The sequence below is a fragment of the Physella acuta genome, unplaced genomic scaffold (assembly GCF_028476545.2).
Source record: "Physella acuta isolate Inbredline_101_S28 unplaced genomic scaffold, ASM2847654v3 ptg001237l, whole genome shotgun sequence".
In the NCBI taxonomy this organism is placed as follows: Eukaryota; Metazoa; Mollusca; class Gastropoda; family Physidae; genus Physella; species Physella acuta.
This window is the reverse complement of record NW_026732753.1, coordinates 117320-136652: the sequence shown is the minus strand read 5'-3', so window position 1 is coordinate 136652 and position 19333 is coordinate 117320. Positions and strand designations below refer to the sequence as shown.

At 41.9% G+C, this 19333-nt stretch overlaps 1 protein-coding gene across 1 annotated transcript; it reads right to left on the bottom strand.

Annotated features, from left to right (window-relative positions):
- Positions 1–4402: 4402 nt before the first annotated feature.
- On the bottom strand, positions 4403–7883 carry LOC131957371 (uncharacterized). The gene is made up of 2 exons (XM_059322126.1): positions 7783–7883; positions 4403–5930 (listed from the first exon to the last, which is right to left on the bottom strand). Exon 2 carries the CDS (start codon positions 5883–5885, stop codon positions 4758–4760), a length of 1128 nt encoding a protein of 375 aa, XP_059178109.1. The 5' UTR covers positions 5886–5930; positions 7783–7883; the 3' UTR covers positions 4403–4757.
- Positions 7884–19333: the final 11450 nt, after the last annotated feature.

Here is a 19333-nt window from a genome sequence, read left to right as displayed (position 1 = left end):
TCTGTGTATTTGAATGTATTGTTAACATTAAAATATTAAAATAAAATGTTTGTAACAAAAACAGATCTGGTTTCTGCTTATTATTCCCTCAATTTCTCCATCCCCATTTAATGAACCAAATATCAGCTCAAGGCATCACGTGTTATCTTTAGTTTACTATCAAGATTATTTTTCCCGATATTATAAGACTCTAAAATAATTGCGAAACCAGGTCAGATGTAAAAAGACCGCCTAGCTTTGTGTTAACCACTCAACAGGTTCTAACGCCAGGGGCGAGCCTTCTAATTCACCAGTTGTTTCCCCTGGTATGATCTACAAAAAGTGCAGTCGGACTTTGAAAGAGGTTTTTTTTTTTTACTTAGGTTCGTCCTAAAACATCTTTTCATTCTACCCGACACCTCGTTTATTGGCTGCTGTCTGTGGGGGTGGGGTGTTCAAACTACCCAATAAATTGAGGAAGTTTTCATGAACAACCCACAAATTGACCTTTAAGGGTCTACATGAACAACCCACAAATTGACGTTAAGGGTCAACATGAACAACCCACAAATTGACGTTAAGGGTCTACATGAACAACCCACAAATTGACGTTAAGGGTCAACATGAACAACCCACAAATTGACGTTAAGGGTCTACATGAACAACCCACAAATTGACGTTAAGGGTCTACATGAACAACCCACAAATTGACGTTAAGGTCTACATGAACAACCCACAAATTGACGTTAAGGGTCTACATGAACAACCCACAAATTGACGTTAAGGGTCAACATGAACAACCCACAAATTGACGTTAAGGGTCTACATGAACAACCCACAAATTGACGTTAAGGGTCTACATGAACAACCCACAAATTGACGTTAAGGTCTACATGAACAACCCACAAATTGACGTTAAGGGTCTACATGAACAACCCACAAATTGACGTTAAGGTCTACATGAACAACCCACAAATTGACGTTAAGGTCTACATGAACAACCCACAAATTGACGTTAAGGGTCTACATGAACAACCCACAAATTGACGTTAAGGGTCAACATGAACAACCCACAAATTGACGTTAAGGGTCTACATGAACAACCCACAAATTGACGTTAAGGGTCAACATGAACAACCCACAAATTGACGTTAAGGGTCAACATGAACAACCCACAAATTGACGTTAAGGGTCTACATGAACAACCCACAAATTGACGTTAAGGGTCTACATGAACAACCCACAAATTGACGTTAAGGGTCTAACCCACAAGTTGACGTTAAGGGTCTACATGAACAACCCACAAATTGACGTTAAGGGTCAACATGAACAACCCACAAATTGACGTTAAGGGTCTACATGAACAACCCACAAATTGACGTTAAGGGTCTACATGAACAACCCACAAATTGACGTTAAGGGTCTAACCCACAAGTTGACGTTAAGGGTCTACATGAACAACTAAACAATCTGAACAGACTAGGGCGGGGGGGGGGGGGGGATACCAACAAGGTAACAACAACTTGCATGCGCAGGGCAGTGACTCGAGTGGAAGTGTTGGCAGGGAGATAACTTAGTTTGTTTTGAGCTAACTTTAGTCCAAACCCTGTCCATCTCGTCAGATTTAAAAATAGCTCGACAGGCAAACCTTGGTGCCCTATTTAGACATCCCCCCCCCTTGATTTTTTAACCTGTCTGCTGGCGGGGTTCAAGGCCGTTTCCACAACCGTCCTTACAACCGTGTTTACACGGAAGGGGCACAACTCAGTTCGCTAACTGTTACCTCTGAGTCAACTGGGGCCAGCGCTGGGGGCACGCGTCAAGCCTTTGTCACTTGTTTGAGGACGGGCCGGTGCTCCGTGTGACGTCATTCTGCGCGAAAACAGTGCGCAATTTGTTTAAACATTTCCCTTGGTCCACTTGACATCCATCATAAAAAACACGATTCGAAAATAAAATTAAAAAACCCAACCAATCTAAGAATAAAATCGTGCAAACGGAACAAAGAAAGTTTTAATATGACCCAACTGCTTTGGAGCTGACCTAAATTCTGAAAATCAGGTGTATTTACGCATGTGAATATGTCTGCTTCATGGGTAAGCTTTATTCCGATGTTAATGATTTATAGCGGAGATCAAAGACGTATCAATATTTAAGTTTAGAAATTGGCTTTCAAAAGACTGAATTTGGGGTCAAATAAAAAAAGGATCTATCCCAAGGACAGCAAGACACAACCCTTAACGCCCCTTTATAGTAGGGTCTGGGGAGGGGGCAAGGGATGTGTTCGCACTTTGTGACGTTGCCTTTATAGTAAAGGTATCGTCACACTTCTAGGGTGGGGACAGGGGGGGGGGGTATTCGCACGTTGTGACGTTGAGTGAAGAGGAAAGCGGGAGAGAGGTTTCAGAAAGTAGGTCGGCACACTTTTGTAAGGCGATCAACTTGTCTACAGTCCACACAAGGGAATCAAACGGTCGTACGTCCACAATCAAATGGTCGTACGTCTGCACGAAGGAAACATATGGTCGTACGTCCACACGTGGGAATCAAATGGTCGTACGTCCACACGAGGGAATCAAATGGTCGTACGTCCACAATCAAATGGTCGTACGTCCACACGAGGGAATCAAATGGTCGTACATCCACACGAGGGAATCAAATGGTCGTACGTCCAAACGAGGGAATCAAATGGTCGTACGTCCACACGAGGGAATCAAATGGTCGTACGTCCACACGAGGGAATCAAATGGTCGTACGTCCACACGAGGGAATCAAATGGTCGTACATCCACAATCAAATGGTCGTACGTCCACACGATCGAATCAAATGGTCGTACGTCCAAACGAGGGAATCAAATGGTCGTACGTCCACACGAGGGAATCAAATGGTCGTACGTCCACACGAGGGAATCAAATGGTCGTACGTCCACAATCAAATGGTCGTACGTCCACACGAGGGAATCAAATGGTCGTACGTCCACACGCGGGAATCAAATGGTCGTACGTCCACAATCAAATGGTCGTACGTCCACACGAGGGAATCAAATGGTCGTACGTCCACACGCGGGAATCAAATGGTCGTACGTCCACACGCGGGAATCAAATGGTCGTACGTCCACACGATCGAATCAAATGGTCGTACGTCCACACGCGGGAATCAAATGGTCGTACGTCCACACGATCGAACCAAATGGTCGTACGTCCACACGAGGGAATCAAGTTGTCGTACGTCCACACGAGGGAATCAAATGGTCGTACGTCCACAATCAAATGGTCGTACGTCCACAATCAAATGGTCGTACGTCCACACGAGGGAATCAAGTTGTCGTACGTCCACACGCGGGAATCAAATGGTCGTACGTCCACACGCGGGAATCAAATGGTCGTACGTCCACACGATCGAATCAAATGGTCGTACGTCCACACGATCGAATCAAATGGTCGTACGTCCACACGATCGAATCAAATGGTCGTACGTCCACACGAGGGAATCAAATGGTCGTACGTCCACACGATCGAATCAAATGGTCGGACGTCCACACGAGGGAATCAAATGGTCGTACGTCCACACGAGGGAATCAAATGGTCGTACGTCCACAATCAAATGGTCGTACGTCCACACGAGGGAATCAAATGGTCGTACGTCTACACGCGGGAATCAAATGGTCGTACGTCCACACGAGGGAATCAAATGGTCGTACGTCCACACGAGGGAATCAAATGGTCGTACGTCCACACGCGGGAATCAAATGGTCGTACGTCCACACGAGGGAATCAAATGGTCGTACGTCCACAATCAAATGGTCGTACGTCCACACGAGGGAATCAAATGGTCGTACGTCCACAATCAAATGGTCGTACGTCCACACGAGGGAATCAAATGGTCGTACGTCCACACGAGGGAATCAAATGGTCGTACGTCTACACGCGGGAATCAAATGGTCGTACGTCCACAATCAAATGGTCGTACGTCCACACGCGGGAATCAAATGGTCGTACGTCCACACGAGGGAATCAAATGGTCGTACGTCCACAATCAAATGGTCGTACGTCCACACGCGGGAATCAAATGGTCGTACGTCCACACGAGGGAATCAAATGGTCGTACGTCCACACGAGGGAATCAAATGGTCGTACGTCCACACGATCGAATCAAATGGTCGTACGTCCACACGAGGGAATCAAATGGTCGTACGTGTCTACAGACACACAAACACACACAGATACACATGCAAACACACACAGACATAAGTACAAGATTGCAAAACAATGTTTTTCCGACTCAGGGAGGTGTAAAACGTCGAGATTTGCAAATATCTCGATTTTTTTTGGGCACAATTACAATACTTTCTCTATACTTTGTACACGAGAAAGTAAAAAACAAAACAAAACAAATCAGCAACTGTCGTTACAATTTAAAAAAAATGATATTTTATGAAAAGAGTTGTTTTTATCATCAATTGACAAGATGGTACAACTGGTTTGAAATAAACATTGTTCTCCGTGTTGTTGCAAGATGGTAGCTACCTTTGATATCTGAAATCTTTTACGCCTACAGACAGCATCTTGCACACATCCCAGCGACCCTCCGTTAAAAAAGTGGGGAGGGTAGGCTGAGCTGACCAATCAAACAACCAATGAATTGTCTTCTGCTACCATAACTGGCTACCTTAACCGGCTGCCATAACCGGCTGCCATAACCGGCTGCCATAACCGGCTACCAGCAACCGGCTACCAGCTTGCCTTCTGCCAAGCGCCGGTCGGTAGAATCTTGAGCCATCAACTTTGGGTTCTTTTTGACGGAACCCGGCAACCCGACACTGCCGGCTTCTTTTGCGGCTCTCCCAGCTGAGAGTTGGCGCGGCGACTTTGCAAGATGCTGACTTTGTAGCTACTGAAATTGACCTCAGAGATCTTCCGTTTTTTCCCGCCGCGGTTGAGCGGCTTGCGAGCGAGCTGCCTGGGTCTGGTGGCTGGGTCATCGCCCCTTTCTCGAGTTTTCTTTTTGAACTCTGACCTAACGCGCATTGGCGCCAGCCGAGCCTGCGCCTGCTCGTCTTCCTGCCATGACCGGACGGACGGGAGAGAGACCGCTCTCCTGGCGTCTGCAGCACGCGGTGGTCTCAGCGGAGATTTGGAAGATCTGCTCGTCTCTTTCCCCTGACCTTTCACCTCGGACAAAGTCCACTCGTATTTTCTGGAGCGCTCGAGTCGCTGGTCTGGCTTCTTGCCTGACCTTGGGCTCCCGATCTTGCCGGGTCGGCCTGACCTTGGACTGCCCAACTTGCCGGGTCGGCCTGACCTTGGGCTGCCCAACTTGCCGGCTGGCTGGTTGCCCGCCCCCCTGACTGGAGACAATCTTTGATTCCCTATAGGCGCCAGCAAGAAGCTTCTCTTGGCGGGCGGCTTTGGTCTCTGTTTGCCGGGGCTGTGGGCCGGAGACTTGTGGCGGCCTCTAGTGGCCGCCGATGTGGACCTCACACCGGCATCTGTACGCGCCTTCGTCCGCTGGCTGTCACATGGGCTGCTGACCACTGGCTCGGCAACAAAGAGCCAGGTCATCTTCCTCCAGATCAGGTTCAAGATCCCAGCCTTATATTCTTCTGGCGCGGCTCTTACCCCCGCCTCCTCGGGCGTTTTGTCGGCCGGCTGCTTTTTCTTGACACGTGGGAGGTACACCACATCACCCGCACGTGCTTGGCCGGAAACAGAGACTGACCTTGACCTGCCTATGTGAGATGATTTCCGGTAGAACTTTGCGCTATTAAATGGCGGCGATGTGTTCTTGTTGTCAGGGATAGCTTGCTTGATATTGGAGTTGTTGTGTTGCAGTTTGCGCTCATCTTTAGGGGCGGATGTTGGCTGTGGTGGGCCTGGTGTCGGATGTTGGATGATGACTCCCAGCATGTCGTATGATATCCACGCTCAAGTCTGCTACACCGGGGACATTTTCTTCACGTGGGGAGAAAAAGAAAATAGTATAAATTTCATCGCCTCCCCAGCTAATCCCTTCTGTTTTACAAATGATGGTATGATGAACATCTCCCCCGCTAATCCCTTCTGTTCTACAAATGATGGTATGATGATCATCTCCCCCGCTAATCCCTTCTGTTCTACAAATGACGGTATGATGATCGCCTCCCCAGCTAATCCCTTCTGTTTTACAAATGATGGTATGATGATCGCCTCCCCCGCTAATCCCTTCTGTTCTACAAATGACGGTATGATGATCGCCTCCCCCGCTAATCCCTTCTGTTCTACAAATGACGGTATGATGATCGCCTCCCCCGCTAATCCCTTCTGTTCTACAAATGACGGTATGATGATCGCCTCCCCAGCTAATCCCTTCTGTTCTACAAATGATGGTATGATGATCGCCTCCCCCGCTAATCCCTTCTGTTCTACAAATGATGGTATGATGGTATGATGGTATGATGATCGCCTCCCCCGCTAATCCCTTCTGTTCTACAAATGATGGTATGATGATCGCCTCCCCCGCTAATCCCTTCTGTTCTACAAATGACGGTATGATGATCGCCTCCCCCGCTAATCCCTTCTGTTCTACAAATGATGGTATGATGATCGCCTCCCCCGCTAATCCCTTCTGTTCTACAAATGATGGTATGATGATCGCCTCCCCCGCTAATCCCTTCTGTTCTACAAATGATGGTATGATGATCGCCTCCCCCGCTAATCCCTTCTGTTCTACAAATGATGGTATGATGATCGCCTCCCCCGCTAATCCCTTCTGTTCTACAAATGATGGTATGATGATCGCCTCCCCCGCTAATCCCTTCTGTTCTACAAATGATGGTAAGATGATCATCTCCCCCGCTAATCCCTTCTGTTTTACAAATGATGGTATGATGGTATGATGAACATCTCCCCCGCTAATCCCTTCTGTTCTACAAATGATGGTATGATGATCATCTCCCCCGCTAATCCCTTCTGTTCTACAAATGACGGTATGATGATCATCTCCCCAGCTAATCCCTTCTGTTCTACAAATGATGGTATGATGGTATGATGGTATGATGATCGCCTCCCCCGCTAATCCCTTCTGTTCTACAAATGATGGTATGATGATCATCTCCCCCGCTAATCCCTTCTGTTCTACAAATGACGGTATGATGATCATCTCCCCAGCTAATCCCTTCTGTTCTACAAATGATGGTATGATGGTATGATGGTATGATGATCGCCTCCCCCGCTAATCCCTTCTGTTCTACAAATGATGGTATGATGATCATCTCCCCAGCTAATCCCTTCTGTTCTACAAATGATGGTAAGATGATCATCTCCCCAGCTAATCCCTTCTGTTCTACAAATGATGGTATGATGATCATCTCCCCAGCTAATCCCTTCTGTTCTACAAATGATGGTATGATGATCGCCTCCCCCGCTAATCACTTCTGTTCTACAAATGACGGTATGAATGTAACCAGCAAGCAAAGGGTTAACTGTTTTACTAACTAGCCTCGACATTCTTTAACTTCTGCAGGACCAGCCCATCCTAACCATCATTACTTTAATGAACCATCATTACTCTAATGAACCATCATTACTCTAATGAACTGGCTTTATGGTTATTCAATAATTATAAATTTAAAAAAATATGTATCTACATATCTATTTCTAGAACTAGATCGACATCTATATTTAGATCTAGATCTATATAAAATCAAACATTGGACCACTGGTACGGGAGACCCTACATGTATATGTATCTAGATCTAGATCTCTATGTGTATGGAATGTCCTACTAAAAACGTGACTGACTACTGATGAAACTTGACCGCTATACCTTAGGACCAGGACGGGCAGAACTGAGATCAAGAGCAGATTGTTGAGCTTGATGACATGCTCCAACTTAGGACAACCATGATGGTGGAGTTTGGTGCGCTCTTCGATATGTGCCGCACCGTGCTGGCGTCCCTTTGGGTTTTCCCGGAATTTGTCGCAATAAAAAAAAAGTTGTAGTAAATCCTTAAACTTTCTCCTATATTCTTAACTAGCCGTCCCGGCCAGGCCTTGCTCTGGCCTCTTTGAAAAACCTATCTGTTAAGGATCATCATATACCGGACATTGCCCACCCTAACCACAACCAACCAAAACAAAAACAAAATAAACAGGGAGTAATCTCCCCTAAACTTTCTCGAATAATCTTATATAAAACAAAAGGGAATGGCAACTCGGGATATAGACATGATTTTTAATCCATTTTAAATACTTAAACTTTTAAAAATAAAATAGAATCTTGTAGAAAAAAGAACTTCGCACAAAGTGAACGCCAAACAATATTATGTATAATAGTGCGGAATATTATTAGTACTTTATAAATTCACATGCGGTTTTTGAGAAATCGGAAATAGCATGAATTACTACTTCCGTTCAACGGGAATTAATCCGAATTTGACAGAAGATAGAAAATTAGATATTTTACTTACAAGTGAAATTTCATTTATCTATCTGAAAAAGTACTCAAGTTATAGGCTTTTAAAAAATTCAAAAGAGAAAAAATTCCACTTCTGGTTATCGGAAATCGCTCAAAAGTTTATACGAATCTACGATTTTGATATTATACTTATATATGAAATTTAATCAACCTAGCTTTAACGGTACTCAAGTTATCGTGTTTACAGACACACACACACACAATACACACACAGACATACGAACAAAATTGCAAAACTATGTTTTTCCGACTCAGTGAGGTGTAAAACGTCGAGATTTGCAAAACATAACGCAAACACAATTACAAATACAAACACAAACGAAAACGAAAACAAAAACCTAACATCAAACCCAACCACAACCACAAACACCAATACAAACACAAAGAAAAAACAAACGAAAAAGCAAACGAAAACACACCAAATCAAAACGCAAACCCAACCACAACACAACACAAACACAACACAAACACAAACACAGCCCAAACACAACACAAACACAACGCGAACACAACACAACATAATCTGGGACGGCTAGTATTGTATAAAATGGTATATCTTCTTGTAGTTTGGTGCATGTGTCTATAAAAGAGCTTTCTGGTGCGACCGACAAAAACGAATTCCCCTTCGTGCGCAAAAAAGGACAGACAAAACGAATGCGCAAAAAAGACACAACTAATAATCCCGCGGGAATTCCCGTTCCCGAATAAAGGTGTCTTTTGTTACTTCAACTGTCTTTGATTAAAAATAATAAGAAGAAAATAGTACGTTCAGTGTATGGAATAAATAAACCGGGAGTGGTCTCCCGAAACTTTCTCGAATATTCTTATATAACACTACGTGGGATGGCAACTCGGAATATAGACATGATTTATAATTACTTAAACTTTTAAAAATAGAATAGAATCTCGTAGAAAAAAGAATTGCGCACCAAGCGAACGCCTAAACAAAATGTGCATAATAGTGCGGAACATTATTAGTACTTTATATATTTATATGCGTTTTTTTTTGAGAAATTGGAAATAGCGTAAATTACTACTTTCGTTCAACGGAAATTAATCAAAATTTGATAGAAGGTAGAGGATTAGATCTTTTACTTACATATGAAATTTCATATATCTATCTAAAAGAGTACACAAGTTATAGGCTTTTGAAAAATTCAAATTAGAATAAAATACTTAAAAAAAACTTTTTAAAAAACCACGTTTTTCTTGTGGACTAAAAAGTAGAAAATAAATTTTCATACATTTGATGACAAAAAACGTGGGTACGTTCACCATCAAATTTCCCGACCCATCTGCCCGACCCACGTTTTTTGTCATCAAATGTATGAAAATTTATTTTCTACTTTTTAGTCCACAAGAAAAACGTGGTTTTTTAAAAAGTTTTTTTTAAGTATTTTATTTTCTCCTTTTTAGTCCGTTGCTACACATGAAAAACGTGGTTTTTTAAAAAGTTTTTTTTAAGTATTTTATTTTCTCCTTTTTAGTCCGTTGCTACACATGAAAAACGTGGTTTTTAAAAAAGTTTTTTATATAGTTTCTTTTCTACTTTATCTAATGACTTGATTAAGTATGACTTGACTAAGTGTTTATAAATACACGGACTAAAAATCTTGAGCGACCAGGATTCGAACCTGGGTTGTCGCGGCCACAACGCGAAGTACTAACCGCTATACGATCACGGCCAGCGCGCTCACATCGATTGGGGCCGAAGTAACTGTGGCAATAGGCCTCCAGTCTTGTCGGTATCTTTAGAAATCATGTCCTCGATTTTATGGTCCTTGGGGCGTAATTAAATTAAGCTAATTACGGTCTGTAATTGCTAGTTTTTATGATTGCATCTGAAATTGTTAGGCGAAAGTAGCATGCATGCCAAATTTCAGATCTGTAGAGCAATCAGAAGTGGGCTAATTTTCGATGTCAATTTTAACAACAAACAAACAAATCCACAAACGCGAAGCTGAGTTAAGAAAAACGTGTTAAAAAGTATCAATTCCGGTTATCGGAAATCGCTCAAAAGTCGATATGGACCTACGATTTTGATAAAATACTTATATATGAAATTTCATCAACCTAGCTGTAACGGTACTCAAGTAATCGTGTTTACACACACACACACACAGACACACAAACAGCGACACACACACACACATACACACAGACATACGGACAAGATTGCAAAAATATGTTTTTCCGACTCAGGGAGGTGTAAAACGTCGAGATTTGTAAAAATTGTATACCTTTAGACAAACTGGTTCAGTGTGGTGTGTACAGATTTTGCACGATTACAAGACTTTCTCTATACTTCGTATATACGAGAAAGTAATAAAATGCAGTATTAAAAATTCCAACAACATTGCACTTAATCAATCCCCGCTAATTATGTAATTTTTTTTTTCCTAACACCAAAACAAAGTAATAAAAAGTACATTCTCCCCCCCCCCCCCCGATGTAATGTTTTTTAAAGGGAAGTAGCTGTGTTTTTTTAATCAAGGGACGTAATGAGCGCTGTAGGACTAAATGCTAATACTTTTCAGGCACAATTTTATAAACGTTGATAGATTTAAAAAAAAAAATCTTATGTAATGTTCATTTTGAAAAATTATTATTCTAAGTATTCAAAATGAAAACTGTTTTTAAAGACTTTCAATGTTAATTTTTTAACTCATAAATTTAGACGATGAGCACACTAGACATTTAACACCTGACACAATAGAAGTATCGTTTTTTCTTATATTCCTTTGTAATCCACGACATACAAACATACAGAATTGAACTTTATATATTATAATAACATTAAGGGGGTGGCTCTTACAGTGCAATCGTGTAATGGAAATATAGATTTGTGATAGAACCGCCCGAGCTTTGAGAAAACACATAAAAGTTAACATTTCTCAACATAAAATGAATATGATATAAAATTATCGAATTCTGAAAGTCTTTGAGAAACTTTATCAGTAGGCCGACACATATTTCGTTACACACTAGCACGCGCACATACACGCTTTCTCTCACGCACATACATCAACACCAACATACTCAACAAAGAGCGCAACTACACCGCAACCTATCCCCTTGATTTCATTGGGATTAAGTTTAAATTTTAAACGACATCAATTTGTATACGGAAGTATGTGAATCAAGTTTTATATGGTAGAGAGTGTCTCAAGTTTTATACGACATACAGTTTTACACCATAGTAAGAAAAATATTCGTGTGTAGGGGTGCGCACATAAATTTCCGTGAAAGAGCGGTTAAAAAAAATTTTTTTTTACGTAATTATATATTATTTTTCTGTCATCAGGGTGGTGTTTGTGCTGAAATATATATATATATATATATATATATATATATATATATATATATATATATATATATATATATATATATATATATATATATATATATATATATATATATATATATATATATAAGCTTATGTAGCTATAACCACTATATACGTAAGTATACAACTGTTGCTTAATGCCATGAAGCAAACAATGTGGTCAGTCTAGTGACGTGTGCCACTAGACTAGCAGGGGGGATAACTGCTGAGCAGACGTTGAACCAACAGTCAAATGTCTGCAGTAATGGCTTGACATGTTGACACGTGCACTGGTAAACACGGCCATCTCAACACGTGTCACACGGCGACACCAAGGTATCGATTACGTGCCAAAACACGGATTCGTTCAAATTAAAAATAGATTACTTGTTTATTTTTTGTGGGGGCGAAAGAGAGACTTTAAAAGTTTATGTATTTGTAATGTAAAAAAAAAAAACATGCAAAAAAATAAATCTTTTAAATCCACTAAAGTAAAAATGACTGATTTTTTAATTTAAAAACAGAAAGTCAATTTTAAAAACTTCTCGTAAAAATTTAATATTATTAAAAATATATATATATAACATATGGCGTTGTATGTTCTATTTTCTTCGTTGTCGATAATGTGGGTGTCAAAATCTACTTTGTAAAAATATCAAGGTTAAATATGGCTAGGGTTGCCAGATACCTTTTCCGAAAATACTGGACACCTTTCCATCCTTCCCTTCTCAGGTATGCCGCAAAGCAGAAGAAGGGGGGTAACAGAGTATTATTCATATACTTGTCCAGAATTTATATTTATTTTATCCTGGACAGTCTGCTCAAATACTGGACTGTCCAGTTCAAAACTGGACACCTGGCAACCCTAAATATGGCAACAGTCGTACTAGTATTTTGACTATTTTATCAAGATGACCATTCTCATGCCGAAAAAAAAAGTCACTGGGAAAAAGTTACACGAAAAAAAGTCACAGAAAACAAGTCACAGATGTTTAATTGCATATCAATTATTTATTGACAATGCAATAGTATCGTCCATCTATCGACTTAGGTCAGTATCTCCACATGGTCACTCTCCATAGGTTCAGTCTGCCTTCATAGGGTCAGTCTGGGGTCAGTCTCTCCATAGGGTCAGTCTCTCCATTGGGTCAGTCTCTCCATAGGGTCAGTCTAGGATTAGTCTCTCTATAAGGTTAGTCACTTCATGGGGTCGGTCTCCCTTTATAAGGTCAGTCTCTCCATAGGGTCAGTCTCTCTATAGGGTCAGTCTAGGATTAGTCTCTCTATAAGGTTAGTCACTTCATGGGGTCGGTCTCCCTTTATAAGGTCAGTCTCTCCATAGGGTCAGTCTCTCTATAGGGTCAGTCTAGGATTAGTCTCTCTATAAGGTTAGTCACTTCATGGGGTCGGTCTCCCTTTATAAGGTCAGTCTCTCCATAGGGTCAGTCTCTCTATAGGGTCAGTCTAGGATTAGTCTCTCTATAAGGTTAGTCACTTCATGGGGTCGGTCTCCCTTTATAAGGTCAGTCTCTCCATAGGGTCAGTCTCTCTATAGGGTCAGTCTAGGATTAGTCTCTCTATAAGGTTAGTCACTTCATGGGGTCGGTCTCCCTTTATAAGGTCAGTCTCTCCATTGGGTCAGTCTCTCTATAGGGTCAGTCTAGGATTAGTCTCTCTATAAGGTCAGTCTCTCCATAGGGTCAGTCTTTCCATAGTCTGTCTGTGTGTAGGTGGGGGGAGGGAGGTGGAAGAAAGTGATGTGAGGGGAGGGGGCGGTCAGGAGTTGTGTCACCTTGACCGTCACGTGCCCATGTGACCAATATTTGCCCGCTCTGTCCACAGTTGGGTGGACAGCACCGTGTGTGTCCCGGGGGGTCAGGTCAGGGCGCTTATTGGGGCAGGTAGGGGGAGGGGGGGGTGATGCTAAAAGTGGCTACAGGAGGGGCTTTCCCCCCAAGCTTCCCCCGCCGATTTCATGCACTGAACCAGTTTGTCTAAAGGTATACAATGAGATCTGTACACCCCACACTGAACCAGTTTGTCTAAAGGTATACAATGAGATCTGTAAACAACACACTGAACCAGTTTGTCTAAAGGTATACAATAAGATCTGTACACAACACACTGAACCAGTTTGTCTAAAGGTATACAATGAGATCTGTACACCCCACACTGAACCAGTTTGTCTAAAGGTATACAATGAGATCTGTAAACAACACACTGAACCAGTTTGTCTAAAGGTATACAATGAGATCTGTACACACCACACTGAAACAGTTTGTCTAAAGGTATACAATGAGATCCATAAACAACACACTGAAACAGTTTGTCTAAAGGTATACAATGAGATCTGTACACCCCACACTGAAACAGTTTGTCTAAAGGTATACAATGAGATCCATAAACAACACACTGAAACAGTTTGTCTAAAGGTATACAATGAGATCTGTAAACAACACACTGAACCAGTTTGTCTAAAGGTATACAATGAGATCTGTACACACCACACTGAACCAGTTTGTCTAAAGGTATACAATGAGATCTGTAAACAACACACTGAACCAGTTTGTCTAAAGGTATACAATGAGATCTGTACACCCCACACTGAAACAGTTTGTCTAAAGGTATACAATGAGATCCATAAACAACACACTGAAACAGTTTGTCTAAAGGTATACAATGAGATCTGTACACACCACACTGAACCAGTTTGTCTAAAGGTATACAATGAGATCTGTAAACAACACACTGAAACAGTTTGTCTAAAGGTATACAACAAGATCTGTACACACCACACTGAACCAGTTTGTCTAAAGGTATACAATGAGATCTGTAAACAACACACTGAACCAGTTTGTCTAAAGGTATACAATGAGATCTGTACACAACACACTGAACCAGTTTGTCTAAAGGTATACAACAAGATCTGTACACACCACACTAAACCAGTTTTTCTAAGACTCTAAAGGTATACAATAAGATCTGTAAACAACACACTGAACCAGTTTGTCTAAAGGTATACAATGAGATCTGTACACACCACACTGAACCAGTTTGTCTAAAGGTATACAATGAGATCTGTAAACAACACACTGAACCAGTTTGTCTAAAGGTATACAATGAGATCTGTACACCCCACACTGAACCAGTTTGTCTAAAGGTATACAATGAGATCTGTAAACAACACACTGAACCAGTTTGTCTAAAGGTATACAATGAGATCTGTACACACCACACTGAACCAGTTTGTCTAAAGGTATACAATGAGATCTGTAAAGAACACACTGAACCAGTTTGTCTAAAGGTATACAATGAGATCTGTACAATGAACTACACCACACTGAACCAGTTTGTCTAAAGGTATACAATGAGATCCGTACACTAAACCAGTTTGTCTAAAGGTATACAATGAGATCTGTACACCCCACACTGAAACAGTTTGTCTAAAGGTATACAATGAGATCTATACACTGAACCAGTTTGTCTAAAGGTATACAATGAGATCTATACACTGAACCAGTTTGTCTAAAGGTATACAATGAGATCTGTACACACCACACTGAACCAGTTTGTCTAAAGGTATACAATGAGATCTGTAAACAACACACTGAACCAGTTTGTCTAAAGGTATACAATGAGATCCGTACACACCACGCTGAACCAGTTTGTCTAAAGGATCTCCGCTCTATCCCATGGGATTGTGCAGACATTTCTAGAAACATCCATTTCCATAAAATACACCACCATATTTTGATAACATTAAAACAAATTCTGTTGTTTATTAAAAAATATGTTCGTATCATGGAGCCTGGTCATTAATTAGCGCTAAAATATGTTCGTATCATGGAGACTGGTGATTTATTAGCGCTAAAATATGTTCGTATAATGAGCCTGGTAATTGATTAGCGCTAAAATATGTTCGTATCATGGAGCCTGGCGATTGATTAGCGCAAAAATATGTTCGTATCATGGAGCCTGGTCATTAATTAGCTCTAAAATATGTTCGTATTATGAATCCTGGTCATTGATTAGCGCAAAAATATGTTCGTATCATGGAGCCTGGTCATTAATTAGCGCTAAAATATGTTCGTATTACGAATCCTGGTGATTGATTAGCGCGTGCACTCGGCGCGTGGTCAGGTGTATCACCAGTCCGGGGTCACTGAGTGCCTCACTCACCAGCCATTTAACGCGCACCTTTACGCGCAGGCACGCGCGGTCAACACGTGTCAACTAACGCCAACCGCCGTCACTTGTTTCTCCCCAATTGAACTTGTATCTTGCTTGTTTCTGTTCTTTCATCGCTTAAACCCGGTGAATAAAAAACAACACCGCAACACAGGATAACTCTCAGCTGTTTGTCCCGGGTTGCTCCCCTTTCTGTAAACACCCAGTTGTCGCCCTTCTCTGGGTTTTGAACAGTTGTCCCTCTTTCCGTAGTTTTGACCTGTTGTCTCCCATTATTGTTGTGGTTTTGCGTTGGTCAACAATCAGCATACGGTGTAGGACTGGTTACGCAATGACGCTCAGTGTTTGTCAACAAACCGAGATTGACCCCCCCCCCCCCCCCCCATGCGTAGGTCAGTGACGGCTAGATCAGGCTACATCACCGACCTGCCGGTCACCCTCTGGTTAATTAGTGCGTCTAATTGTTTCGATTTACACAAGGCTAGGCTACAGTATCGTTTTTATTTGACGGACACCACTCACAGTGACATGACACATCACGTGACTGTCAAACATCACCGTGACTGACAGACATGACTGACAGACATGACTGACAGACATGACTGACAGACATGACTGACAGACATGACTGACAGACATGACTGTGACAGTCAAACATTACTGTGACAGTCAAACATCAGTGTGACAGTCAAACATCACTGTGACAGCCAAACATCACCGTGACTGACAGACATGACTGACAGACATGACTGTGACAGTCAAACACTGTCAGCTAATCTTATCAATACATCAAATGACATCAAACGGGTTTAAAAAAACTTCCGTGACAGCCCCACCCCTCCTAGGCCGACCTTGATCCCCCCCCCCCCTTATGTTGACCCGTGTGTGTATCAACCTCGTCATGAGCGCGGGCCAAGTCCCGGGGATTCTAGAGAATTCTAGCGAGAATCTCGCGCCAAGCATGGCTGGCCGGCTAGCAGGGCCAACGAGGGTCAGATATTGTTTTAACTTGTGTGCCGAGGTTTTTTGTACCGGCCCGGATCTGTGGGAAAATAATTGGCCCGTCAATAAAACCACTATTGTCTCAGTCAGAGGGGTGGGGGAGGGGGTGGTGTTAGCTTGAGTGTGGGGAGGGGATGGCGTTAGCTCATGATTTGTTTTGTTGATTTCTCAACCTTCGAGGCAGACTGTGATGGTGTTAGGAGGGAGGGGAGGGGGTGGGGGTGTTAGGAGGGAGGGGGTGGGGGGTGGGGGTGTTAGGAGGGAGGGGAGGGGGCGGGGGTGTTAAGGAGAGACAACCAGAAAAGTTAACGGTCACACGTTTGAGTACTGACTGACCTCTAGAAGTTGCTATACAGTTCAAAGGTCACGCGCGTCATCTCCATGTGTACACACACGTGCACCCGATGACGTAGATCTAGTTAGGGGAGGGGGCGGGATGATCCGCAGTGGGCATTCTAGATTTTTCTTCAAATTTCATTGGTGTGTTGTGTATGTTTATATATGTATGTATATATATATATATATATATATATATATATATATATATATATATATATATATATATATATATATATATATATATATATATATATATATATATATATATATATACATGTGTGTGTGTACGTGTGTGAATGTGTGTGTGTATATGTGTGTGTGTGATGTCTTCCAAAAGAAACAAGACAAGTACCTAATGTCTAGATCTAAGTAAAATAAAGTTTGTATTTGTGTTGATTTGTTTGGGGTTTATATTGGGGTATCTAGGTGTAAAGTTTTATTTGGGGTTTATTTTGGAGTATCTAGGTGTAAAGTTTTATTTGGGGGTTTATTTTGGAGTATCTAGGTGTAAAGTTTTATTTGGGGTTTATTTTGGGGTATCTAAGTGTAAAGTTTTATTTGGGGGTTTATTTTGGAGTATCTAGGTGTAAAGTTTTATTTGGGGGTTTATTTTGGAGTATCTAGGTGTAAAGTTTTATTTGGGGGTTTATTTTAGAGTATCTAGGTGTAAAGTTTTATTTGGGGTTTATTTTGGAGTATCTAGGTGTAAAGTTTTATTTGGGGGTTTATTTTGGAGTATCTAAGTGTAAAGTTTTATTTGGGGTTAATTTTGGAGTATCTAGGTGTAAAGTTTTATTTGGGGGTTTATTTTGGAGTATCTAAGTGTAAAGTTTTATTTGGGGGTTTATTTTGGAGTATCTAGGTGTAAAGTTTTATTTGGGGTTTATTTTGGAGTATCTAGGTGTAAAGTTTTATTTGGGGTTTATTTTGGAGTATCTAAGTGTAAAGTTTTATTTGGGGGTTTATTTTGGAGTATCTAAGTGTAAAGTTTTATTTGGGGGTTTATTTTGGAGTATCTAGGTGTAGAGTTTTATTTGGGGGTTTATTTTGGAGTATCTAGGTGTAAAGTTTTGAAAGTGTGTTCCGTATACGAGGGTACGTGAGGGGTCTATGTGTGTTGTGTGTGTGTGTGTAGTGTGAGGGGCGTGAGCGCGACACGTGACTAGCGAGGGAAGGGAGGCCAGTCAGACTCGTGCGAACTGTGTGTATGAAAGAGATGAACGGAGTGGTAATCCCCCTTTAATTAAAGCCTGTTGACATTGTCCCATGGTTCAAAGCCACTTTCTACAGGGGAAGACATCAGGGGCATTCACTCGAGTTTTCTGTTACAACTTGCTAAGTTAGGGGCAGTAACTCCATGCCACATCTGGGTCAAAGTACTAGAAAAAAATATTTAATATGGTGCACGAATACAAAAGCATATGTTACACATTTTCATCCGTTTTTATCTGCGAGGTTAAGGATTAGATCTAAATAGAGCTAAAGTTAGGTATTGTTTTCGACTACATCGCGTGAAAACATCAATTTACAAAAAAAAAATAATTGATGAACAGCATAAACAGATGAATGATAAACGTGTTCAATACCTACGTTATTCAAGGGACAGCTTTTATTTTTTATCCAACACATTAAGGCCAGAGAGCAACATCTGACCCCACACCTGTAGGCCATCTGACCACACCTGTAGACCATTTGACCCCACACCTGTAGGCCATCTGACCCCATATATGTAGGCCATCTGACCCCACACCGGTAGGCCATTTGACCCCACACCTGTAGGCCATCTGACCACACCTGTAGACCATCTGACCCCACACCTGTAGGCCATCTGACCACACCTGTAGGCCATCTGACCCCACACCTGTAGGCCATCTGACCCCACACCTGTAGGCCATCTGACCCCACCTGTAGGCCATCTGACCACACCTGTAGGCCATCTGACCCCACCTGTAGGCCATCTGACCCCACACCTGTAGGCCATCTGACCCCACACCTGTAGGCCATCTGACCACACCTGTAGGCCATCTGACCACACCTGTAGACCAT